The following is a 27,669-nucleotide window of genomic DNA, read 5'->3' as shown; positions in this document are numbered from 1 at the left end:
TCAGGTGTTCGTATTCTGGAAGATACCTTCTATCTTACTGGTAAAAAGCCGCCATCTTAAGGTCAGGCATCTTCAGCCTGCTGTACTGGTGCTATGGCTAATCTTCTAGGTCTGACTGCTCAGGGGTCTCATTATGCCCCATCCCGCTGGTGTATCTGCTTTCGCTAGTGAGACTTGACCTATCCGCTCAAACCACGCACTGCGGGCCATATCATCAGGTTGGCTGGTCGCCGTCGGGCCCACTCCTCCGGCTGTTTCTTCCCACGGACCCAGCTGCAGGGTGCGTTCGTCTCCAAGGCGTCCTGCAGTAGGGAGTCCAAGTTTTACTTATAAACATAAACTCTAACAAAGGGTCCAAGGGGAAGTGAGATTGCCGACCGGCTAGTATCCTATCCCCCAAACCAACTGTACTAATAACAAACATGGATACTAGTTGTCTAGTAGTATGAGGCTAAAAAGAAAACTAAAGTGGCATGGAAGGTGTCTTATGTATGTCTTTCTATGATCTGTAAGAGTGGAGAAAGAAAACCCATCAGACCACCCAATGGCGGAGCATCATCATCTGTGAATTAGTAGAAAAACTGGTATCTATTCTAGGTGTCTCGCTAATTGTTATCGTGAGACAACCTAGTCTGGATCCACCAGTGATGTGAAACAGCCAAAATAAAGATGAGTGGTACTGAAAATAATTTGCAGTGTTGAAAATGTGCAAGGACATAAAAAGTGAAGCTAAAAATAACTATTATGATGCCCAAGAACAAATTTATTAGGGGGTCATCGTAATGTTAAGATTGAAAAATAGTGTTAGATAGTATGAATAGATAATAACTATCTTGTGATGATTAGGGAGGTCGACATGTTTCAGCCATGCGAGGATGGTAGGTAGACCAGTGGCTTTCTTCAGGACCAAATTTATATAACACTACTGCAAAAACAAGTGAACAAAAATAAGTAAATAATCAGAGATGCACCTACCATTTGTAAAATTCCAGATTCTGGAAATGACGTCTCTGTAATATAATTATTTTCCTGTAAAATAACATGTATACATATACAGACACAATATATTGAATGCCACTGTGAAAACATGTGAATAACCCCTTAACTGCATGCTGTAACTACTGTATAATATCAGCATACTGAATTGTTATCCATTTGGTATAACTATTTAACTCACCCAGAAATCTCTTAGGATCAGACCTCACCTCTCCTGGCGCTCGCTCAGGCAATGAGGCCCCGCTCTATAGATGTGCAGAAAGAAAAAGAATGGCAAGAAAGCACGTTATCCTACCATTTTGTAGCAATTAAACAACCTTGGTAACTGGTAGTAACACGAGGGAGCAGTCTATAACAGACCCTGTGGTGTCTAATGATAATTTTATAAAAAGGTCCAAGTTTTACCCTCAAGGCCTGGTGGCACAATGCAGTTGCAGCCCGATGTGCTCCCGCTTACACCTATATCGAGATTTGCGGCTGCCGTCTTGCCTCAGCGGCCGCATCTCGCTCCCTACTCATTGACTCTCCGGCCGCCACACTGCCCAAACTCTGCTCCCCTGCGTTCCCTGTAATACAGGCACTTTGGATTGCTGATCACCTTGTGTGCTAGCTTGATTCCAGTTGTGCAGTGAGCACAGGACCCACATCTGGGCATACCCCTCCCACTTAGGGCGACACATGCAAAAGAAACAATTGATGGATGGAATGCTTTGTTCACCCTAAGTTGGCAGGGTATGGCCTGGAGTGGGTCCCTTGCTCACTTTGCCACTGGATTCAAGTTAGTCTGGCTGATATGGGGTGTTACCCCAAAACCGGTCCCAGGATACTTGTTTTTGGTCCAGGGAAGACTTGGCTTGGCAGTTTGGGCTGGATTGTTCCCATGAGGAGCAGGGGCAAGACTGATTTGCATATGGCTGGGATCTGAATTGGGGTCGCAAAGTGAGCTAAAGAACGATGATGGATTTAACCCAGATCTAATAGTGAATGGAGGTGAGTGTCTGAAAAGTTTCAGCGCTTTTTCCATCATCTGCTTGTGTTTGCTATGATCTGAAACTAGACTTGTAGGTGTACAGAAGATGGTTACCACTGGTGTGATCGTCGAGTTAAACCTATACTGCTTTTTCAATTATATTTCAGATAAATGATAGGTGACTGAAGGACCGGTAGTTGGTGAGGTCATCTGGGTACAGTGAAGGTTTCTTAAGGAGTGTCTTGAGATGTGTGTAAATTTTCCTTGATTAAGGGAGACATTGACAACGGTGAGTTGGGGCGAGAGAGCGTGTGCAGAGAGCGTTGATGAAGAACAAGAGTTAGACATAATCTGTATGACAGTGGTTTTGATGGTTTTGGTATAAGACTTTGTTTTGGCTGATGCAATGAGCTGCGTGTTGCACTCCAGGTCTTAAGTATCATCAGGACTTCTGTATTTCTCCATTGCTTTTATTCCTGTCTGAGGAAAGATGGTTTGTCAGCAAGGTCTTATGAATATCAGGTGATGGCTGCTTTGGCTTTTTTTTGAGGGGGCATGTTCACATATTGGCGTCGGACGTGGAGTTGATGGGGTAGAAGTGAATGTAAGTTTTAGATAATCTTGGAATAAGTATTTGAGGAGTCTGAAGGTTTCATCTTCTCGTTTGGGTTGACCTTTGCATGTTGGTAGGGTGCTAAAAAGGGAGATGGGCATGGCAAATATGTCAATCCAATGCAGGGTTATAGGTAGTTTCCATTGGATTGTTGATGATGTGCAAAAGACAAGGTTGAGGATGTGAACTTTTGAGTTTTTTTGTCATGTGACATGTTGTACCATATTGAGTTGGTGTATGATGTTGAGGAGGTCTTCTCCTGTATATTTTCTTTTTTTTCCCCACCTTGTGTTGTCTGGAAGGTGGAATTCACCCAGGAGGGTGACGTGGACATGTCAGATGGATAAGGTGGCAAGAAATCCCGACAATTCATCAGTAAAGTCCTTGTTCTGCACAGGAGGCATGTAACTGAGATGAAAGGCGGTGGTCTAATTTGAAGTGTGAGAGAAATAGATTTGAGGTGGAGAGAAGTCGGGGATTGATGTCGCTTCTCGTGCAAATGGATGATGGAAAATGCAATGAGAAGCGTGGCTCAGTGGTTAGAGGCGGCAGACCCGGAAGCTGAGATCGGCCGTGGACCAGGGTTCGATTCCCCACCTCGGCGGGTCTCGGGCTCAAAATTCAACGGACTCGACAATTCTCACTCCGGTGCCTACTCGACTCATGGGGTCACACTCTGCGACTCTGGGCAATAGCTTGCTTAATCTCCACTACGGCCCCTCGCGGCGGGATGCCTGGCTTTCACCTTGTGGATACCCTGCCGGGGTATCTCACAGGGGAATACCAGGACGGGTTCCCTAAGCAAGCGCCTTGATACCTTCGGGTGATACGTGCGCTATATAAGTCGCAATACATTTACATTTACATGATATCCGTTCTTGTGGAGATGGATCATGTGGACAAGATATTCACACGTTTTATCGCGGTCTCTGAGCTGCAAACTCATATTGTTGCTTGGTTTTGTATCTAATGCTTCTGCAGTTGCATACCTAGTTATTAGGTCTCTGCAACACATTTAACTGCATTGTCAGGCCTATTGTTTCCAACATAAACTGAAATTAGAACATCAACATTGGTTTCCTTCAGGAACAACATCTTAATAGATATGCAATGATACGCATTTACATTTAGAAAAATGTCCGTCATTTATTACTTTTTTAAACAAATTTGACATGTAAAATGTTTTTTTTTTTTGCATATGTATTAATGTTAATACATGTTAACAGTTGTCTTTAGACTCCTAGTTACATGTATTTTACCTATTTTGCTAATGCTTTTTCATTTCGAAAGACATTGGACCTTAAAATATTAATTCTGCTAAACATAAATTTAACACCGTGGGTGACTTTCAATACTGATGGTGGTGACTGAAGTGGTGACTTTCACGATGGTCCATTCATCACAAGATTTTCCGTATACTTTTCAGGGCCTGTGGTAATTTTAGTGTGTCATATTGCTTTGTCCATGTAATTTTAATTTCAAAGCATCTTATTCATTTCAAGACATGTTGCATTGATTGGATTCCCTCATACTGTTTTCAGTGTGTATGATATCCATTTAAATGTAGGCAATCTTCATATAAACATGCCATTTCTGAAAGAGACTATTAGTTATAGATTCCTTACCTGGGAATTACCCCCTGGCGTCAGACTGGATCCGGAGAAAGTGTTTCGTAGCAGTGACCTTGCATGTCGGCAGGTGGCATTGGTCGACTCTGGCATCATGGTTGCCGGGATGATGTTGTGGTGTCTACTTAGATGCCACCCCAGCGATCTGATGTCAATTCTTCCTTTTCTGCGCCAGCCAGCGCAGATATGGAGAGAGCAGTGCCCTTAGTCACTTTTGACGAACTCTTTTTCGATTTTTTTTGTCAACATCTTTTTTGAGTCTCTCGACTCCTGGTGCACGAGGAATGTCACAAGTTTATGTCGGTGACCGATCCGCGCCTTTGGTGCCTGGAGCGCGACCACGGCCCGAAGTCGTGCTCCGACTGCCGGGTCCTGAATCCAAAGTCTTTGCGGGAGCGGTCCCAGAAGATTTTGGAGGCCCGGCAGTCTGCTCCGCGCCGCTCAAGTTCCCGGTCGAGGGGAAGGTCGCGGGGCCGGTCGCGGAGCCATCACCATTCGTCATCGAAGTCTTCCCACTCCTCAGGTAAGTCGAAGCACAAGAAGAAGGCGAAGCCGCACCATCGCACTTTGCCTTCTTCCCCATCTGTCGTCAGACGCGCCGCAGAACCCAAAGCGCCGTCGCTCTCTGGCTTCTTCAGAGCCCGCTGGATGGCTCTGCGCTTCCCTCCCTTTCCCGGAGCCAAAGCGTCCCCTGCCCAGCTTCGTCAGTTCTACGAAGCGCTGCACAGCACTTTTGGGCAGCCCGACTCCACAGGCATGCCTTCGGGCTCCACAAACTCGGCTGGGGCCCTAGGCCTTCGAGGCTGGCACCACAAGGCCACCATGGATCTAGGCCTGGATCCGGATGGGTGCCGGTTGACCTCACGCTACCTTCCCAGGTGGCGATTCTAGTGACGGCGCCGGTTGCGCCCCCTACCAGCGTCCACCCTAGCCTCACCCCCAATATGGACACAGCGCCGGACTGACGCTGCTACCGGCGCCGGAGGGTACTTTTGTCCCACTGTTCATTCCTGGCGTTTCCGGTCGCCCTGACTGGCAGACAGAGGAAGACTGGGAGGGGTCTGGTGATCCTCTAACTGACCAACCTGAGGAGCCGGACTGGCATGAGGAGTTGGGTGATGCCAGTGGTTTTGATACCTCTCCAGACCTTGCATGCTGTCTCCCCCCTACCATGGCCACGGAGGAGGGAGCATCCTATGCTGTGGTGTTGCGTAGGACAGCTGGGGCCTTGGGCCTTGAGCTTCCTATGGCAGCAGTCAGGACTAACCTCCTGACTGAGGTGCTTTAGCCGGCAGCGGCCTCTTCAGAGCCCCTGCTACCTTTCAATGAAGCCCTCACCAACACCATACCCCGAGAGCTTGGTAGAACAGGCCTCTACCTCCAAAGGCTCATTCCCTACTGCTCCTCCAAATAGGGAATCCAAGAAGCTGGACCATCTTGGAAAGAAGATGTTTTCTTCTGCGAGTTAGGACTGCGGTCGGTGAACACCTCATATCTCTTGGGCTGTTACACCCACTCTGTGTGGGACACGGTTGTGCATGTACTGCCACAGTGCCCGGAGGAGGCCGGGACGTACTCTCCTGTGCAGTCGCAGAGGGCATAGACGCAGCAAAGTTCGCCATCCGATGAGGACTGGACACCGGTGACTCGCTGGGTAGAACGATTTCTACGTCAGTAGCCCTGTTGCACTACGCCTGGCTGAGATTCACTGGCTTCTCTAGGGATGTCCAAACGACTTTTGGACATGCCTTTTGATGGCCATCACCTGTTTGGCGATAAGGCAGACAATGCGCTCGAGCGCCTTAAGAATTCTAGGGCTACAGCCGATCCTTGGGCCTCGCTGCCACTTCTCGTCCTGTCCAGTCTTCCTTTCGCCCCTTTAATGGCTACGGAAGGGGTGCCCCACCACGTTCCACCCAGCAGGCCTGAGCAAGCTGTCCAGCCTCTGCAGGGACGTGGGACCAGCACTGTGGGTCTGGGGGCCAGAGTGCAGGTCAGTTCACCAGTGCCCCCTCCTGCTGGTAGATCATGCCAGATGGCATATACGGGCTCTGCAGTGGGACCTGAAGTTCCAGTGGGCGCAGCATCAGCGCAATCTTTCCAATGTTGTCTTGGGGGGCTGCTAGTCCGTTGCAGTGGTGGCTCACGAACCATGATTGGGTCAACGGCAGATCCCTCTCCCTTCCCCAATCCAACTCCACAGTAGTGACGGATGCGTCACTCCTGGGATGGGGCGGCCACATGGCATAGGCGGAGATTAGAGGCCTCTGGTCTCCGGCGGAGTCTGGGCTCCACATCAACCTTATAGAGCTCCAGGCGATTTGTCTTGCACCGAAGGCATTCCTTCCTTCTATCAAGGGAAGAGTAGTGCAGGTATTCACGGACAACACCACTGCCATGTGGTACTGCAACAAAGAGGGCGGGTGGGGTCGTGGACCCTCTGTCAAGAGGCTCTTCGCCTTTGGACATGGCTAGAACATAAGGGCATATCTCTGGTCGTGCAACACCTAGCAGGTTCCCTGAATGCCAGGGCGAACTAACTAAGCCGTCGGTGCATGATGGATCACGAATGCCGCCTTCACTCGGAGGTGGTGCTAGGTTTCTTTCAGCAGTGGGGAGAGCCTTTGTTAGATCTATTCACCACCGAAGAGAACGCTCAATGTCAGCATTTCTGCGTGTTGGAATTTCCAAGGCGGTACTCGCTAGGCAACGCTTTTCGTTGCGAGTGTTGTTGCGACCTCCTGTACGCCTTTCCGCCTGTACCACTTCTACCCAGAGTGCTGAAAGAGATCAAGCTTGACTGGGCCCAAGTCAGTCTTGTGGCTCTGGACTCGGCATGAAGAGTCTGGTACCCAGAGCTCTTGAGCATGGCCATTGATCCTCCAATGAGACTACCTCTTTGGGAGAATCTTCTGTCGCAGCAGAAGAGGACGGTCCTCCACCCGAACCTGTCCAGCCTCTACCTCCTTGCATGGAGATTGAGCGGCGACAGCTGACCGCTTTCAACCTTCCTCCCGAAGTCTGTAATGTAATCTTGGCAGCCAGGCGTCCCTCCACTAAAACGGTATACGCCTGTAGATGGAACAAATTTGTGGCATGGTGCACAGCAAATGCTGTGGATCCCCATCGGCCTCTCTTTCAGAGGTTCTCCTCTTTGTTCTTTCTTTTGCCAAGCATGGCTCTGCTCTGGGTACTCTTTAACGCTATCTTTCGCCCATTTCGGCTTTTCTTCGCCTTCCTGATCAGCCTTCTTTTTTTATGTCCCCTATTGATAACCAATTTCTGAAGGGCATTACTCATCTCTTCCCTCCTTCTCCCTTCGTAATGCCCCAGCAGGACTTGAACCTTGTTCTCAGTTATCTTATGTGTGCTCCCTTTGAGCCACTACATAATTGTTGTCTTTGTCGCCTTACTTTGAAAACTGCTTTCTTGCTTGCCATCTCCTCTGCTTGCAGGGGTGAGTGAGCTTCAGGCCTTAACTTCAAAGCCTCATTTTCTTTCTGTCTATCCGGACAAATGTGTCCTCCGTACTAGGCCTTCTTTTCTGCCCAAAGAGGTTACCCCTTTCCACATAGGTCAGTCCTTCACATTGCCCACCTTCTTTCCGCATCCTTCCAATCAGGAGCAGAGACTCCACCGTCTGGACCTCAAACCTGCACTATCTTTCTACCTTGACCGCACTAAAGAATTCCGGGTGGAAGATAAACTTTTCGTGTGTTATGTGGATGCCAAGAAGGGTCGGGCAGTGCACAAACGTACCATCTATAAATGAATTATCCCATGCATCAAAATCTGCTATTCTTTGGCGAAAAAGGGACCTCCAGTAGGACTGCGCGCCCACTCTAACAGGGTGACGGTGGCCACTACTGCTTTGGGACGTGGAGTTCCCTTACTTGATATCTGCCAGGCTGCCACGTGGGCATCCTTCCACACTTTTACACAGCATTACTGCCTGGACAGCCAAGTCCGGAGAGACCGCTTTTTCGGCCGTTCTGTTCACCAGGACTTTCTGGTGTGATCTTGGTTCACAGGCCCACCTCCGGGGTTGGTATTGCTGGGGTATCTATTCTAAGTAAGGAATCTATAACTAATAGTCTCTTTCAGATGAACAAGTTACTTACCTTCGGTAACGATATATCTGTAAGAGACATATATTAGTTATAGATTGCTTACAACCCACCTGTCCTCCACATTCTGCGAACTGACTTCTAGGGATAGGGACTCCCTTACAGGGCCCTAGTTTTGTGCACCAGTGGTCAGTGTCTGGCATGGCTCTGTGCTTCTCGCATGGAAAATCGTGTCAGAACTGACATCAGCGCACAGCGGTGGCGTCTAAGTAGACAACGCAACGTCATCCCAGATACCATGACACCAACGACTGACGCGGAGTTGACCGACGCCACCTACCGACGCATAAGGGTACTGCTATGAAAACATTTCTCCTGATCCACTCTGATGCCTGGGGATTATTCTAAGAAAAGGAATCTATAACTAATATATGTCTCTTACAGATATATTGTTACCCAAGGTAAGTAACTTGCTCATTAACTTGAACTAAGATTTTATTTTTACCATAGTATTCATTTAAACATGTCCCATAATAATTTCAACTTGTCATTAATTTCTGTATCTGTAATATTTTTGTGTCCTCCTTTTCAAAGCATACCTTCTCCATTAAACACTTTATACTAAATTCAGGGTGCATCATATTAATTTAATACTTTTATTATGCGTTCTTTTCTATCAGATGCATTTCAGTGCATTTCTTTTATTTTAGTTTAGCTAAACTGAATGTGATATGGCATTGATGCAAGGCTACTGAAGTTAATTTAGGCAATAACGGTGCTGGCATAGACCGGGTAATGACAAACCGTGGTCTGTTACAAGGCTGTGCACTAGAACCAGCCCCTCCACTTTGTATCTGGAAGACTCACATTTGTGTGTAAGAGCTTTCCAGAAAACATATATAAAATGATCTCTTGTTAGGGATTTATACAGATGATTTGATCTTGCTCGACCTGACTTGTTGCCCTAAAGCTGCTCATTGATGAACTAATGCTATAACTAAGATCCTGAAGATCTTCATGTCCAAATACAATAATTCAAATAATTAAATACTTTCAGAATGCTGCTGTCATCTTTGAATTGGGTTTGCAGCTTGAGGCTATTAGAATAAAGATGCAGGCAGCTGTCTTAAATCCGAAGTTGTTTTACTATGAATGTGGCATGTTGTCTGTTCACATGCTTTTACAAGCGTTTTAATGCAAGGTTAAAGCAATTGACATATTGTAAATTGTCTATTGGCATGTATTGAACTGCAGATACACATGCTATGCAACTAGTGTTGGGCCTGAACTCTGCAAGTTGTTTTTCTGTTTTCGTGATTCATTTATGGTCAGCGTCGCATCTCCTCCTCCTCGAGGCATTGCACGTGTTCAACGGTTCTTTTTTTAGATCGTTTTTTTCCACCATTGTGCTCGGATGGACTGCACCAGAGGTCTTAAGGTTTTGACTGCTACACGGTCTACGGAGAAAAATAATAACCAACATGATTTGGAGTAGAGTATCCAACAATCGGCATCAACTCCAGCCGTGAAAGTCTATGTTGTAGGTACCCTTGGTGCGGGACGAAATATCCTCACTCAGACGTGCATCAAGTGTGTAACTTGTGCTTATCACCTCGGCACAAAGAACAAGAGTGCGCGCCATGCAATCTGTTAAAAAAAGTAAAAATAAAAGACGCTGCGGAATAGAAGAGATTGGTGCCTATCGCACAAAATGGAAATGGCGGCTGAGGCGGAGTTCTCCCACGACAAATCGCAGAGCGGAGAAAAGATAATCATCAATACAGCAACACAAATGTGGCGTAGTCATTGCAAGCCCCAACTATGTCTCCTCAGGGGAGTCCAGTGGTGATGAAGGGACCCTAATGCACACGGAGGATGCCACACCGAAGACTATGGTATTGGGGTTGGGACTAAAAATAAAGATGATGCCCAGAACCGTGAGTAATATTGACTACCCCCATCCCCCCACATCCTGAGAGAATCTTGCACACACCTCCCCCTTCACTCCACAGTGTTCCACACCCCTTGGGCTCAAGTCGACACTGCGAGCATGCCTTGGAGCCGAGAAGGGACAAGAACGTTCTTGATTCCAGTCGGGCGACAAGGCCAAAACATGGGGATGGCTCCAACACCACACCAAAGCATAAATCTGCAATGAAGAATGCTTCGGAACCGACAAAAAATAACGTGTTTCCGCTGCACACAAGACATTGGATCTGAGGAATTGCTCGGGCTCGAGCCATTCGGACTCCAATAACGCATTAATTCCAAGGAAGGAGGAACATGGGCAAACTTCAATATCGAAGAAAAGGCATGTTTCTTTGACAATAAAGTAAGATGCACCTGTCCCAGCCATACCACCGGCAATACGGAAGAACAAGACATACATGAGGAACAGGGTAATGTGTTTGAAGGACTGCATACATGTCTGCAACAAAACCACAAAGACTCTTCAAAAAGGCAGGCACAAGACCTAGAGAGCCTCCAGCCTCCACCAAAAGAAATGGCCACTGGACTTAGGGCCACAAGCCCCATTTCATTTAGACAACCACAAACGCAATCGTCAGAACCAAGATTACCTTCACCAACACAGGAAGAGGAGGGGGATATACCTCAGCAGGATAATTAAGCTGATGATTCTCAAAGAAATCAACCGCACAGCCCAGATCCATGGGATGATTATGATTAGGGCTCCCGGTTTTATGGTATTTATATTTTTGTCATTTCCGTCTGTATTTATCCATATTTGGTTTTTGTTAATTTTACCTGTATTCATATTTATTTGAGGTTTTGTGAAAAAATGAAGCTGAAATGTGTATATTTCTACATGAATCTAACCAGTTAATGTACACTGTTCTGAACACCTGACAGGTGTCAATGATGTACACAGACTTAGATGGCGAAATATGCATATGCACTTATAAGAACACATGCAAATTTTAGTATCATTGTTGTGCAAATCTACTGCTGTGTAAGGCTCTTTACCAAAATTCCTTTATTTTTTTAATCCCCTTGCACGTCAATCTGTACAGCTATCAGCCTGGCAGTCATGAGTGACTGTATTTCTAATCACTCAAAAACAACCCAATTTCCATTTTTATCCGCAGTTAAAAATAAATACAGAAAGGAAAATAAATGTTTTTCTGTCTGTATTTATCTGTAAAAATTATTAAAAACGGAAAACAAGGAGCCTTAATTATGATGTGGTTCTACCTGATGCTGAAATCACACCACCAGGCCCATTAAAAGCGGCACCGCCAGATGACACGTCATCCTATCATAGTGTTATCCAGAGGTCTGCAGAATACCACAAACATCCTATGCACACTACGGAGTAAGAAATAGATTTTTTGGTAGAAACACTATTGCTCAAAGAACGCACAGGGCAATAGAATTGACTCTGTCTTGCAGGTCTCCAAAGACCTATTTACAGGCCCGGTAAAATGAAGGGTACTTATGCCACGCATCGAAAGAAAGAAAGAACCGTCACCAACAGACCCAATATATGTAAGGGGCTGCCCATCAGCTGACAGCCTAGTGGTTACAACTGCTAGAAAAAGGGCTGCATCTCAGGGCTTTGGAGATGCACCACCTCCTGATAAGGCTAGTAAGCGGATTGCTATTTTGCTATAATAGAACAACATGGGATGAGATGCAGGAACTGATGCAACATCTCCCAGAGGAATATAAAAGACGAGGAGTAGAGTAAGTGAATGAGGGCAGGCAAATTTCAAACGCTACCATTAGATGTGCATTAGATAGAGCGGACACTGCTGCAAGAGGCTTCAGCAGTTCAATAATGCTGCACAGAAATGCGTGGCTACGTATATCTGGGTTTAAGACTGAGGTGCACCAGCACATTCTAAACATTCCAAAAGGTGGGAAACCTCTATTTGGCCCAGAAATGGATGCGCAGTTAGAGAAACTAAATAAAGATACAGATACTGCAAAATCAGTGGGTGCTTTTCAAGTCACACCACAAAAGCAACAGTCCTTTCGGTGTTATCAAGGGAGAGGGTCCTCCGAAAGTCGTAACACAGAAAACACTACCTAACAGAGGCAACAACCGTACCAACAACAAGCAAGTCGAGGGTACTATAGAGGTGGTTGCAAAAATAGCAGAAGAGGTGCCTCTATAACCAAACCGTGACCTCCCAACACCTCTACCTGATCACAAAACACTAGAAGGCTACAACAGTTCCATCAATTGTGGCCAGACATCACATCAGACTAATGGTTACTGGCAGGGATATTGCCTAGAATTAACACAATTACCGCCAAATATCCCACTACGAAGACATACTAAATCCACAGCATCTACACCTGCTAAAGGAAGAAGTAAAAGCATTACTACAGAAAGTGGTCTTAGAACCTGTCCCATTCAAACATCGCAACAAAGGAGTATATTCATTGTACTTTCTAAAACCAAAAAAGGAAGGGTCGCTATGTCCCATACTAGACTTATGGCCACTAAACCAATAGATACTATTAGAACACTTTCACATGGTAACACTTTAAGATGTAAAATCATTGCTTCAAGAAGGCGACTTCATGAATGCATTAGAACTGAAAGGTGCATACTTTCACATCCCAATACACCCAGCACATCGCAAGTACCTGTGGTAAGTGGACATCATTATCAATTCAAAGTACTACCATTCGGTGTAACAACAGCCCCAAGAGTATTTACAAAATGCTTAGCAGTAGAAGCAGCAAAGCTAAGAAGGGAAAATAAACATGTATTTTCCTAGTTAGACGATTGGCTGATCAAGAATCCCAGCAAACCAAAATGCCTAAAAGACACTCAAAATACAACCGTTCTATTGCACAGATTGGGATCAGTGGCGTAACGAAAGTTGAGGGCCCCCCCTGCACAGTACGCAGAGGGGCCCGCTCCGGATTTAATCTGGATTTCTCAGGCCCAAGTACTGTGCAGAGGGGGCCCCTTGCAGCTCACCCCGCCCCCAACTGCAGGGGTTGCGGGGCTGTGTTACGCCCCTGATTGGGATTTACAATCAATGCTACAATATCCCATCTACATCTGCTCCAAAAACAACCTTATCCCGGAGCCATGCTGAATTCAATCTTGGAGACAACATGCCACAATCCACAAAAGATTCTCAATCTCCAGATCCACCAGGATCTTTTTCAGCTGCACCATTACCTACTAGTCAGAACAGTAATGAGACTTCTAGTTATGATTGTGTCTTGCATAACAATAGTCCATCATGCAAGACTATATATAAGACCTGTACAAGAGTGCTTGCCATACAATGGTCACACAGGGAGGGCAACATCGATGATCTCGTGTGGGTTTCAGCCTTCAGTCCATCAGGCCCTACAATGGTGGAACACCAAGAACATATTAAAGGGGAGAGCCTTCAAGTTCCCAATCCTGCATTTCACAATCACAACAGATGCATCACTCATAGGATGGGGTGCTCATATGGAGGATATTGTGGATCAGGGACACTGGTCGACACAACAGACATTACACATCAACATGTTAGAACTGTCTGCCATACAAATGGCTCTCAAAGTGTTCATACTCCACATCGCAGGAAAAAATATCCTACGAACAGACAATATGACAGCCCTGTGCTACATTCAGAAACCAGGAGGAACCCATTCCATACAACTGTCACAGTTAGCGCAAAACATACGGAAATGGGCAAATAGTCACAAAATTGAACCTCCCAGCGCAGTACATCCCAGGGGAGTAGAACTCCCTTGCTGATTTGCTAAGCAGGACGCAATAACAAGTTTACGAGTGGGAAAAACTCACTCCGTTGCTTTATCAATGCTTCCAATGTTGGGGTACTGCGACAATCGTTCTCTTTGCCACTGCCAGGAACGGAAAATGCTAAAACTTCGCATCCAAACACTCACACCCTCAATCTGAAGGGAATGCAGTATGGATGAAGGTAGACCCTTTGTCAAGAGGCCCTGCTCCTCTGGACATGGCTGAAAAGTCATGGCAGGTCCCTGGTGCGAGGTCTCTTTCAGCATTGGCTTTTCGCCACTGCCAAGAACAGTTTTGCGCACTTCAGTTCAGAACTCCTGGACACCTTTCTGCCCATACCAGCCCATACCACTCCTAACCAAAGTTCTCAAGAAGATCAGGAACAACCAGGCCCAAGTCATCCTGTGACTCCGGACTGGACTTAGAGTTTGGTATCCCGAGCATTTGAGCATGGCCATGAGTCCTCTGATCAGGCTTCCCCTTCAGGGGGATCTTCTGTCTCCACGCGTACCTTTCAACCCCCCCACCTTCATGCGTGAAGATTGAGCGGCGACAGTTGACATCTTTCAACGTTCCACCCGAATCTGTGATGTTATCTTGGTAGCTTGGCGTCGCTCCACCAAGATGGTATACGCCGGCAATTAGAATAAATTTGTGATCTGGCAACCACAGAAAAGCAGAGATGGCAAATAAGTAACCCTTTAAAGTAAGCCTGCATTCAGCCCTTTTAAAGTGATATATTTCTGCAGATGCCAGTTCTGCCTTTCTCTTCAAATCCCCTATTGTAAATAGGTTCCGTAAAAAATGTTTACAACATATATTTTCACCAGCTTCCTTTATTATGCCTCAAAGGCATGGTTAGCTTGGTTCTTGCTTTCTTAATGTGCACTCCCTTTGAGCAGTGCTTAATTTGAGCCAGTGATTTCTGGTGCTCGGAACCAGCACTTAATCGTCCCCACCGGTGCTTGGGACAGCCTGTCACAAGGTAACGCTCTCTAGGAAATGTAGAGATGACCACAATAACAGTTCATTTTTAATGCTGATCATCTTCTGATGGGTCTTGCGTTGCATTTTAATCTGCTGTGCATTGGCCAAGAAGCAACCCCGAGGGTTTCCGTGCTCATTCCACCAAATCAAAGGCTGTGACCATTGTGTTAGCGTGTGGTGTCCCGGCCCTGGACATCTGCCAGACAGCAATGTGGGCATCTCTGCACATGTTTATCTGAGAGAGACAATTAGTTATTGATTTCTTACCTTGTGAATTACCCTGAGGCGTCAGACTGGATCCGGAGAATTTTTCGTTCGCAGTACCCACTGCACGTCGAAAGGTGGCATCGGTCGGCTCCACGTTCGTCATTGGTGTCGTGGTCGCCAGGATGACGTCGCGGCAGCCCTCGCGCACCAACGTCAGTTCTTCATTTTTCCGCGCCAGTCAACGCAGATCCGGAGAGAGCGGTACCTCCAGTCGCTTTTTGACTGACTTTTTTGCGTCTTCTGTCGACACCGTTTTTGAGCCTATCGACTCCTGGTGCACATTAGGGATGCCCGGTTTCAAGGCTTGCGGTTCCTGTCAAAAACTGATGTCGGTGACGGATCCGCTCCGTGCGTGCCTGTGGTGCCTTGAATACGACCACGATCCCAAGTCGTGTTGCGGCTGCCGTACCATGAATCCGAAGTCTTTGCGAGAGCCCGAAAGCTTCTCGAGGCCCGGCAGTACGCTCCGCTCGAGGTCCCAGTCGCGCAGGAGGTCCAGGGTTCAGTCGTGGAGCCACCACCACCACTCGTCCTCAAAGTATTCACACTCCTCAGGTAAGTCGAAGCACAAGAAGTTGAAGAAGCATCAGCACTCTTCGACTTCTCCCCGTCAGTCGGCCAATGCAACGAGGGATTCGGGTGGTGCCCCTCCCACGGCTACGCATGCGGAGCCCGAAGGGTCGACTCGGAGGTTCCCTCCTTTTTCCGGGACCTGGAGCAACCCCTGCCCAGCTTTGAAGCTTTTCTGAAGTGATGCATGCTATCTTTGGGCAGCCCGACTCTGCTGGCGCGCCTTTGGGCCTCATGGACTCGGCTGGGGGCCCTAGGCCTTCGACGCCGGTGGCCCCGGCACTGCAGGGTCCCCTTGCATCCAGGCCTGATCCAGATCAGTGCCGATTCCACTGGCACCACATCCCCAGCCAGCGTCAACTGAGGGCTCCACCCCGATGTGGACACGGAGCCGGACCGACGCCGGATCCGGTGCCGATGGGTACCTTTGTACCCCTGTTATACCCTGGTGTTCCTTTCAGGCCAGATTGGCAACCAGAGGAGGGTGAGGAGGACTGGGAGAGGTTTGGAGACCCTTTAATTGACAAGTTGGAGTATGATCCGGACTAGATAGAGGAGTTGGGGGAAGCCAGTGGTCTGGACACCTCCCGAGACCTTGGCCTGCTGTCTTCTTCTACCCTGGCTACGGAGGAGGGAGCGTCTTACGCAATGGTGTTGCGTAGGGCGACCGAGGCGCTCAACCACGAGCTACCTACGGTGGCAGGCAGGACTAACCTCCTGACAGAGGTGCTTCAACCGGCAGAGAGCTCTTTGCAGCCCCTGTGAAGCCCTAACTGACATACTTTTGGGCGCCAGGTCCAGGCCCAACACAGGGGTTCCTGTGGATAGGATGATTGCCCGACGCCTTGCTCCAGGCGACTCCTCTTTCCTCTCCCCAACATCCCACCCCTGAGAGCTTGGTGGTTCAAGTCTCAACGTCCAAAGGTGCATTCCCTACTCACCACCCGCTAGGGAATCCAAAAAGCTGGACCATCTTGGGAATTAGTTCTCTTCCTAGAGCTTGGGAGAAGGCCCGGGCTGTGCTCTCTTGTGCAGTCACCAAGGGGAGAGACACAGCCAAGTTTACCATATGATGTGGACTGGACACCGCCGACACGCTAGGCAGGACGATTTCAACGTTGGTGGCCCTTCGATGCTACGCCTGGCTGAGGTCGACTGATTTTTCGGGGGATTTCCAGGCTACCCTCATGGACATGCCCTTTGATGACCGTCGCCTGTTCGGCGACAAAGCAAACAGCACGCTAGAGCGCTTCAAGGACTCTCTGGCTATGGCCAAGTTCTTGGGCCTCTCCACCACCCGTTCAGCTCATTCTGCTTTTTGCCCCTTTCGTGGCTATGGAAGGGGTGCCCTGCCATGTTCCTCCCAGAGCCACAGGCCGGCACAAGCTGTTCAGCCCCTGCACGGTCGGGGACGTAGAACTCACCGCCCTGGGTCTGGCGGCCAGCGAGCGGGCCAGTCCACCACCGCCCCCTCTGAAGCAGCCTCCAAACCCTCCTAGTCCGACCTTTCAGGGCCACCAATCGCCAGTGGGTGGCAGGATTCGCCATCTCCTCCCGCACTGGTGACCCATCACGTCCGACAGGTGGGTGTTGCAAATAGTCCATAGGGGCTACTCCCTCCCTTTCGAGATGACTGGCTGTTGAAGGCGGACTCGCCCCAGGCAGTTGTCTCCCACCTCCAGACTACGGTGGACCTCCTGCACTTGCTGGAGTTCACTATAAACGTGCCGAAGTCACAGCTGACTCCCTCTCCTTTTCATCGGACTGGTTCTGAACACGACACAGTTTCGGGTTTATCCTCCCGAGCAGCGAGTCTGGGATATTCGAGCAATGATTCCGATCTTTCAGCCTCTATCCCGGGTTTCAGTCAGAATGACCCTGACCCTGCTGGGCCTCATGGCCTCCTGCATCCTGCTGGTAGCTCATGCCAGGTGGCATATGTGGGCTCTGCAGTGGGACCTGAAGTTCCAGTGGGCAAAGCCTCAGGGGAATGTGTCCCATTGCGTTCACATCTTGGAGGGCATTGCAAGACAATTGCAGTGGTGGCTAACGAACCAGGATTGGGTCAACTGCAGATCCCTCTCCCTTCCCCAACCAGATTACACAGTGGTCCCGGACGCATCACTTCTGGGGTGGGGTGGCCACATGGGAGCGGCGGAGATCAGAGGCATCTGGTCCTTGGCGGAGTCCGGGCTCCACATCAACCTTCTGGAGCACCGAGCAGTGGGGAGAGCCTTGGTTAGATATATTCGCCACCGAAGAGAACGTGCAATGTCAGCAATTCTGCGCGTTAGAATTTCCAAGACGGCACTCGCTAGGCAACTCTTTTCATTCCGAGTGGAGTTGCGGTCTTCTGTGCACCTATCCGCCTATACCACTTCTGCCCAGAGTGCTGAAGAATATCAAGCGTGCCCGGGCCCAAGTCATCCCTGTGGCTCTGGATTGTGCATGAAGTGTCTGGTATCCCGAGCTGTTACACATGGCCATAGATCCTCCGATCCGTCTGCCTCTTCGGGAGGATCTTCTGTTGCAGCAGCTGGGGACAGTCCTCCATCGGATCATGTCCAGTCTCCACCTCCTTGCGTGGAGATTGAGCGGCGACAGTTGACATTCTTCGACCTTCCTCCCGAAGTGGTCATGTTATTTTGGCAGCCAGACGTCCCTCCAATAGGACGGTATATGCATGCAGGTGGAAAAAATTTGTGGCATGGTGCACACCAAAGGCTGTGGATTCCCTTTCTGCCCTTCTTTCTGAGGTTTTCTTGGGCCTCCTGTCTTTGGCCCTGTAGGGCTCTGCTCTAGGCACTCCAAAGGACTACCTCTCAGCCATGTCAGCCTTTCTTAGGCTTCCTGATCAGCCTTCTCTTTTCAAGTCACCTGTTGTAAATCGCTTCCTTAAATGCATGTTAAGGTCATCTTTTTCCACCTGTTCCCTTCGTAATACCTCAGTGGTTCTTATTTACTTTATGTGCGCTCCCTTTGAGTCGCTACTTAACTGTCCTCTCAGACTTCTTACTTTAAAGACTGCCTTTCTGGTTGCCATTACCTCTGCTCGCAGGGTGAGTGAGCTCCAAGCTCTTTCTTCAAAGCCTCCCTTTTTGGCTGTTCATCTGGACAAGGTCGTCCTAAGAACCAGACCTTCCTTTCTTCATAAGGTGGCTACTTCTTAACACATTGGTCAAACCATCACTGCCTTCCTTTTTTCCACGTCCGCATCTTTGTAAGGAGGAAGAGAGGCTCCACTGTCGGAATCCAAAACTCGCACCAAGCAATTCCGTGTGGACGACCAGCTCTTGGTTGATTACGTGAGTGCCAAAAAAGGTCAGGCCGTGCACAAAAGGACCATCTCCAGATCGGTTGTTTTGTGCATAAAAGCTTGCTACTCTTTGGGAAAGAAAGAGCCTCCATTGGTACTGCGCGCCCATTCCACTAGGGTGAAGTCAACTAACACTGCTTTGGTACAGGGAGTCCCCCTCAATGACATCTGTCAGGCTACAGGGGCATCTCTGCACACGTTCACAAAACCCTACTGCCTGGACAGCCAAGTCCGGAGAGATGGCTTTGGCCGTTCTGTTCTCCAGGACTTTCTGGTGTGAACTTGGTACGCAGACCCACCTCCGGGGTTGGTATTGCTGGGGTATCTATTCACAAGGTAGGAATCTATGACTAATTGTCTTTCTCAGATGAACAAGTTACTTACCTTTGGTAACAATATATCTGTAAGAGACCTAGATTAGTTATAGATTCCTTACCTCCCCACCCATACTCCCTGTTCTGCAAACTGACTTCTAGGGTTAAGGACTTCCTTTCAGGGCCCTTGTTTTGTACACCAGTGGTCAGTGCCTTGCATGGCTCTGCGCTTCTGGCTTCGAATGTCGTGTATAAGAACTGACATCAGAGCGCGAGGGCGGCGTTTAAGTAGCTGCTGCGACGTCATCCAGGCGACCACTACGCCAACGACAGACACGGAAACTCACAAGGTAAGGAATCTATAACTAATCTGTCTCTAAAAGACATATTGTTACCGAAGATCAGTAGCTTGTTCACCAAGCACTACTGCCTGGACAGTCAAGTTCGTAAGGACTCCCACTTGGCCCGTTTGGTCCAGCAGGACTTTTTGGTGTTAAACTGTTTCGCAGACACATGTCTGGGAGGTATTGCTTGGATATGTAACCTAAGGTAAGGAATCTGCTGGTAGAAGCCACTATCAGATGAAAGTTACCTGCCTTATCTGGTGGAAACTCTAGCCGCAGATTCTTGTTGACCCGCCCTTCTCCCTCTGCTGTGCAGACAGATATCTAGGGACAGGGCTTTCCTCTTTCAGGACCCTAGTTTTACACACCTGTGGTGAGTGTTCTTCGTGGTTTTGTGCTCCTGTCGTGGAAAGTTGCAAAAGAAAACTGACATAATTGCGCTAGTGGCACCTAAAAAGGTACTGCACATGTCACTTCTGGCATGTCTGCTGTGTGGAGCTGAATGAGGCCACCTACCAGCGCGTGGGGAACTGCTCAGGAAAAATTTCCAGATGCAGTCTGACATCTGGAGAGAATTCTAAGGTAATGAATCTTCTGCCAAATACGAGTCTCTACATGATCAGGCGTTACCGAAGGTAAGTAACTTGTTAGGCTGTTAAGGAAGATCTTAGATTTCGAAGAAATGGTTACTTACGACCCAGCAGGTATCTTGACAAGGTTGGATAAAGATTGTAAGATCAGTTTAATATTAGACTCTACTTCTCTTTCAAAAACATTGGACTATGAGAACAATTGCCAGTTGAAAGACTCCTGGGATTGGAAAACTTTGGACTTCCTAAAAGCATAGGCTGTCGTTTTTTTTTCTTTGACGCTGCTAGTATGAAGTCTGTCAGACCTTTTTCTTTTTCCTTAATTGTTCACAACTTTGGCTGCAATTTTAAGGTCCGATACTGCAGAGCATTTTTTTATACAAGAGTTGAGCTTGGAATAATTTTAGTTCCAGGGAGAAAATCAGCCAGAATAGGCTTTGGAAAGTGCTACATAGCATTAATTACACTGGTTTTGCACCAGATTTATGATTTAACTGTATGGTTTAAGTGTTATGGGGTCCCTGCATGCAGTAAGTAATTATTCTAATGTACATGACTTCAATGAAGATCACTGCGATGGGATAAAAGTAAGTAACCATTTCTTTTAAAGGTGATCCTACTAAGTTATTCAGACTTCCACAGTGCATTCATCAACCTGATGCACATGTTTTTGAATGTGGACAGGTTTGTGCTTGTTAATAAAGATTTGAACTGTCAACAAAAATATTCTTTTCCGTTGCTCTGGGTCGTGTATTCTTTTAGAAGCTGCAGATATCAATGCTTGAACAATTTGCATTGAAAAATTGAGTCCGTTAGACGTTCTCATAGATGGTTCCTTCTACTTCTAACCACATTTTTCAACAGCACGTAGAGTAATTGATGTGCAGAAACACAAATTTACAATAGTTATCTTCTCTTCTTCCTCTAAAATAAAATGTAAAGCCTTGTCTTTTGAAATCATTGCCTAATATGCTGCATTTTATTTTTGAAGGTTATGTAGGCAAAATCAGTCAGATGCCAGTGATTTTGACACCCTTACATTTTGATCGGGATACGTTACAAAAACAGCCTTCCTGTCAAAGATCTGTGGTGATACGAACCTTTATCACAAGTGACTTTATGACTGGTGTACCAGCAACTCCAGGAATTGAGATTCCCGAAGAGGTATCTTTTTTTGTGATTTAAAAAAAAAAGCCTTTGCTAAAGCTGTTGCTGTCATATATGTCACAGTTAAGTCTATTCATCTGCATTTGTTTCATTACAGTTTTCTACCTTGATGATTAACTATTTGATTTGTGTGGGTTTGCGTTTCAGTAAAAACTTTCTGGCCCATCGGATTAATACTCAACCTCTTATGCAGTACTGAAAAGAAATATATATATGTATATATATATATATTTATAATTTTTAAACAATTGTTATTGAGATTTTGCTTGTGTAATATAAGGGGGCTCAAACAATGTCCGACAGCCACTATAAAGCATTGGTAAAGAATACAAGGAGCTTTAGGTTTTGGTTGTGTGTCAATCGGTGGAGAAAATGGCAAACCTAGTCAGACATTTTTCACTAACAGAGTGAAGGTACAATGGCTCGGTTTGATTGGTGGAACATTTAGCTGCTTGCAATTCGCATTGTGTAACAACCAAACTTCGTTTTCTTGGGTGCCCTGCTATAATGGAATTAGCCCGGTAGGAAAAGATAAATGAAACCTCCATCAGCTAGTAGCGGAGGCGAGAGAATGGGGAGAACGTCAGGGTAGAGGAGGTAACAGAGGAGGGGCACGACACTGATCAGCAAATTAGTGCACAGGTGGAATGAAAAACTTGCGGGCCAGGGGGCACAAGAGGCAGGGGGTGGGCGATGGAACGGTCACCTGAGCATTACATCCTCCGGCACACTTTAGCTCCAGAAAGGGTAGGTGGGTCTGGAGGGGTGTCTTCCTACTGCAAGGGGGCTTGTGTGGATATACAGAAGAAGAATGTCTCTATTAGTGTAAGCAAGAGGGTAACGACTTTCCAAATGCCCCCCATGTGAAATATACGGATCTACAATGGAAATATATATTTACTTTCAACAGCCTTTTGTTTAGGCTGCCAGTGCCTTTTCCAGCCCATTCACTAGAAGGTGGTAGAAATAACTTCAATAATTTCATAGTGTTCTGTATTCAGTTATGCAAACTCAGTCACCTTTTAGTTCTATTACATGTTAAAAGATGGGACTCAAGCGTTGTTGCTCTGTCAGTAGGAGCTACTTCTGAACATTTGCACTTATTTCACCCCTGCACATCCTCGAAACAAATAGTACTACAGCCATAAATCTCTTTTCATCTCAAACTATTATCACTGTATTAGAATAGGGTGCAGGCAGCAGTGATTCAGTGGTATTCTGTCAGTTTGTAAAGAAGGCACATCAACTTAGACCGCCACACCTTCTGCCAGTGCTAGCTTCCTGACTTGGATGTTTTGTTGCTAGACGTATATGCCAAAATGATCATACAAGGATAGTATATTGTATTTGGAATCAACCCAAGATAAATTTCAAAAGGTCACTCTCCTCTAAAGTCTGCATTTCTTTGTTGAGATATATTGGCTTTGGGTTGGCACCTTGGGCTCAATCAATCAATCAAAGCATTTATATAGCGCACTACTCACCCGGAGGGTCTCGAGGCGCTAGGGGGGGGGGGGGGTCCGCTACTGCTCGAACAGCCAGGTCTTGAGCTGCTTCCTGAAGGCGAGGTGGTCCTGGGTCAGGCGGAGGTGGGTCGGGAGGGAGTTCCAGGTCTTGGCGGCGAGGTAGGAGAAGGACCTTCCCCCTGTGGTGGCTCTTCGGATGCGGGGGACGGTGGCGAGGGCGTGGCCGGTCGATCGAAGTTGGCGTTTGGGAGCGTAGAAGTTGAGGCGGTTGTTGAGGTATCCTGGGCCTTCGTTGTGTAGGGCTTTGTGTGCGTGGGTGAGGAGGCGGAAGGTGATTCTCTTGTTGACCGGGAGCCAGTGCAGGTCTTTCAGGTGTCTGGAGATGTGGTTGCGACGGGGGATGTCCAGGATGAGTCGTGCTGAGGCGTTCTGGATCCGCTGCAGTCTCTTCTGGAGTTTGGCGGTAGTTCCGGCGTAGAGGGCGTTGCCGTAGTCCAGATGGCTGGTGACGAGGGCCTGGGTGACCGTCTTCCTTGTCTCGGTGGGGACCTTTCCTATTGGAGCAGGGTGTAGACTGATGTGCATATAGCTGGGCCCCAACGAGGTGGCATGGTGTGCCAAATAACTATGGACTGGCATGCACCCCAGAGTAATTGCCAGTGGCTGAGATTAATTGCAGCATTCCACTTCTCATTTTTTGTGTACTTATTTTGTCGCCCTAAATGTGACGGGTATGCCCAGACGTGGTTCCCGTGCACACTGTCGCTGGAACCAAGCTATACCCGGCTGATGGGCCAATAACATGGGAGAAAGCAGCCCTGGGTTATTTTGTTTTGGGTCTGGGAGGACCTAGCTTTGCAGTTCATGATGAATTGTTTCCATTTGAGCAGTGGCAAGACTGTTTGAAATATAGCTGGGCCCAAAGTGAGGTGGCATGGTGTGCAAAATAACGATGAGCTGGGATGCAGCCTGAGTAATTTCCCAGTGGCTGAGATTAATTCAAGCACTCCATCAATTTTTGTGTACTTTATCTAGGAGGTGTGCAGCTAGAAATAGATCTCAAAATCAGGTCCGTCTATACTACCCGTGGCAATTTGTAAATATTTCTTGTCCAATACTGCTTTGTGTCTTCCTGGTTCCCAAATTAACTCGATCAATAGGGTGTTAAATACTGCAGTACAAAAGTTCTAGTGAGTTTCAGTAATATATAATCGCAATATAGCATGCACGGCAAGAGTGTATTTTGGTGAGTGCCACATGTTCCAATACCGGTAACAGTAGTTTTTTCCTAAAGGTTATTGACGTTCCAGCCATGGCTAGAGACCTATTGAGATTACTGGCTATTACATCTACCAGTACTCTAACCACCTGTACCCCAAGGTATTAAAAATTTTGCGGTTCAAGGCTGTGGCATACGTGTTGGTCTGGGCAATGCCATGTGTCCCCTGATCAGTGAGTGAAACACACATTTTGGTTGTATTAGCCGCTAGATCAGAAGCATTCCTGAACAGCTCTAGGTGTGCAAGCATAGGTGGCAACCCTGCTTTCAACCAGGTGTTGCTATATAAAGATATGATGTGGGTGTACTGATTTATGTTCATTCCAGATTGCCTGTCAGCTTGCCTCATATATTGGGCTAAGTGCTCAAGACCCACATCTAATAACAAGGGCGATAGGGAGCATCTTTGTTTTGTCCTTTTGTGTCAGCGGGGGCTCCGATATCTCTTTCCATGTCTTGACTCCGGACATGGAGGCAACGTGCAACATTTGGGGCCAGTTCAGTATCTTCACACGGAATCCCATTTTTCGCAGAACTTTGTATGGACACTCCCAATCTATTGTATTGAAGGCTTTTTGAACATCGGCGGAGTCAACTCCCTCATTTGAGAGGTTAGTCGATGTTCCATTGTAGGAAAGTGCCCCTTTTTGCATGGTTACCCCCCCCTTTTTGCCTGACATCTGAGTCATTTTTGACTTGATATGCCCTGTGTCCCTGCCAATCCGGTTCCCAGGGCCTTTGTTTTTTACCAAAGCTGTACGTTTGTACTGACAATTGGCACATCTCTGGCCACAGGTAAGCCCCTTGTAAATCAAGGGCACTGTGACCAGGGAAGGCCTCTAAGGGCTGCAGCACCTACTGTGCCACCCTTAGAGGCCTTGAACCTCAACACCCACACACTGCCATTGCAGGCTGCGTGTTTTGGTGCAGAGAAAAGTCGACATACCACACATGCATTCCACTCCCTGTGGCCTTGGTAAGCCACCACTCTAGCAGGGTGCACTAGACCACAGGTGAGGGTCCAGTTGCATGAGCACTGCACCTCTACAGTGTTTAAGTCTATTCTTATTGTACAGAACAGGGGACCCTAGTGGTTAAGGATCACGCGAATAATAGACATATACTAAATAGTATATATGACCTCTGTCCAGCCGGACAGGTATTTATTTTTCAATTTTTCGTGTTAAATTTGTAAATATAGCACATATACAAAAGTGGGCACAGCCTGTGACCCACAGAGGACAAGACAAAACAGGTGACAAAACAATTATGTAAAAGCGCACAAAAGCGGTCTGTACTATTATTCAGTTTTACAGACTACAATTCAATCATAGCAACCCATTGTTTTACACAATTCGTGAGTTCAAACAAACATATGGTGCAATAGAGTCGACGACATTTCGATGCAGTTAGAGAATACATGCATCATCATCAGGACAAAAATTGATATGTCATGTTTGTCTTTAGTTATTTTTCAAATTTCATTACCCCTCATAGATGCATAATTTCATAATTGCACTCCTGGGGATATCAATACTGAAATGCATACCAGCATCGCCCATGAGAGGAATAATTCAGGAAATTAGAATGGTGGCTTGATGCTCGTTCTAGCGGCGGTCCAATAATCCATAGTGAGAATCAATTCAGTTTTGCATGATAGCCGGGCGGTGGGGTTTTGGCGATCACCGCCAGAACCCCACCGCCCGGCTATCATGCAAAACTGAATTGATTCTCACTATGGATTATTGGACCGCCGCTAGAACGAGCATCAAGCCACCATTCTAATTTCCTGAATTATTCCTCTCATGGGCGATGCTGGTATGCATTTCAGTATTGATTCCCCCAGGAGTGCAATTATGAAATTATGCATCTATGAGGGGTAATGAAATTTGAAAAATAACTCTAAAGACAAACATGACATATCAATTTTTGTCCTGATGATGATGCATGTATTCTCTAACTGCATCGAAACGTCGTCGACTCTATTGCACCATATGTTTGTTTGAACTCACGAATTGTGTAAAACGCTTTTGTGCGCTTTTACATAATTGTTTTGTCACCTGTTTTGTCTTGTCCTCTGTGGGTCACAGGCTGTGCCCACTTTTGTATATGTGCTATATTTACAAATTTAACACGAAAAATTGAAAAATAAATACCTGTCCGGCTGGACAGAGGTCATATATACTATTTAGTATATGTCTATTATTCGCGTGATCCTTAACCACTAGGGTCCCCTGTTCTGTACAATAGCTTACTGCCCAAGGACCCTAGCTTTATTCCTTTTGGGTTTCCCTTGTCCTGTTAAAATTAAGTCTATTCTTAGGCATTGTTAGTGCGGTGAAGCCATACAGAGCATATGGTCTGGGAGTTGGTCATTACAAACTGCACAGCTCCATAATGGTTTCACTTAAAACTGGGAAGTTTGTTAGCAACCTTCTCAGCGCATTAAACCCACACTGCCCCCTGAAAAGCGAATAGGCCCTTGTGTGGTTCCTGAATGGCTGCCCCGCCATTTGCCACTGCCAGACAGGTTGCTGGACCCCTGGGTAGAGAGCCTCTGCTCTCTGGGTCCTTAGACAAAGCCCATTGAGGCAGAGGTGTAATGCCACCTCCCCCAGGATGGGCTGGGTCCACGAAGGGGAAGCTTCAAAGGCCTGCCGAGCTATCCCTTCCTTTTGCTGCCCCCAACAACTGGCTTCCACTGGTTCTGACCCCCACTTTGGGTGGGAGAATCGGCGGTAAAACAGTCCACCTTTGCCAATCCCACTCCTTAGGTGGGGGAGGCAAGGTAAAGCACACATCTCAGTCCCCTCTATTTTGAATATGAGGGGACCCAGCCAATAAGGAAAAGGCTCATGTCCCTCCCACTGGAGGGTGGCATAATAGGGAGTGCAGTGCACTAATCCCATGGAAGGGACCCATTGGTCCCGACCTTCACACACCTGTAAAAGCCCCATAATTTAGTATTTAGGGTGACCCTCAACCTTGCCTCCTCAGATACGAGGAAGAAAGGACCCAAAGAGCCATGCTGACCCAGGAAGAAGAGTACAACAACTACTTTGGCCCTACCCCTACCGGCCTGTCCGGACTCCGACCTGACTTCAGCTGAAACCCTGCCATGTCCAGCTGCCCGCCCGGAGGACCTGCCCTGCACTCAACTTAAATTCTGCATCCCGTGAGCACCGGATTTGCTCAAACAAAGTCTTCTAACACAGAACCCAGATCCAGGTAGATCCACGGTTCTGCACCTGCCTCCCACGGCCTGAGTTGGAGTGGCCTAACACCATGCAGAGGTCTCCCCAGTGATCCTGACCTTGGATCTGGGGATCCCCGACCTTCCTCGTGCTTCAAC

General features: G+C 47.3%; 1 protein-coding gene across 1 annotated transcript in view; it reads left to right on the top strand.

Annotated features, from left to right (window-relative positions):
* The window catches only part of GMPS (guanosine monophosphate synthase), a 515,861-nt gene that overhangs the window by 423,461 nt on the left and 64,731 nt on the right, over positions 1–27,669 (top strand). The window contains exon 15 of the mRNA XM_078667712.1: positions 21,397–21,569. Coding sequence (XP_078523838.1) covers positions 21,397–21,569 — 173 coding nt within the window. The remainder of the gene's footprint in view (positions 1–21,396; positions 21,570–27,669) is intronic.

Source organism: Lissotriton helveticus, chromosome 11 (assembly GCF_964261635.1).
Source record: "Lissotriton helveticus chromosome 11, aLisHel1.1, whole genome shotgun sequence".
NCBI lineage: Eukaryota > Metazoa > Chordata > Amphibia > Caudata > Salamandridae > Lissotriton > Lissotriton helveticus.
This window is presented reverse-complemented; position numbering and strand designations above follow the sequence as displayed.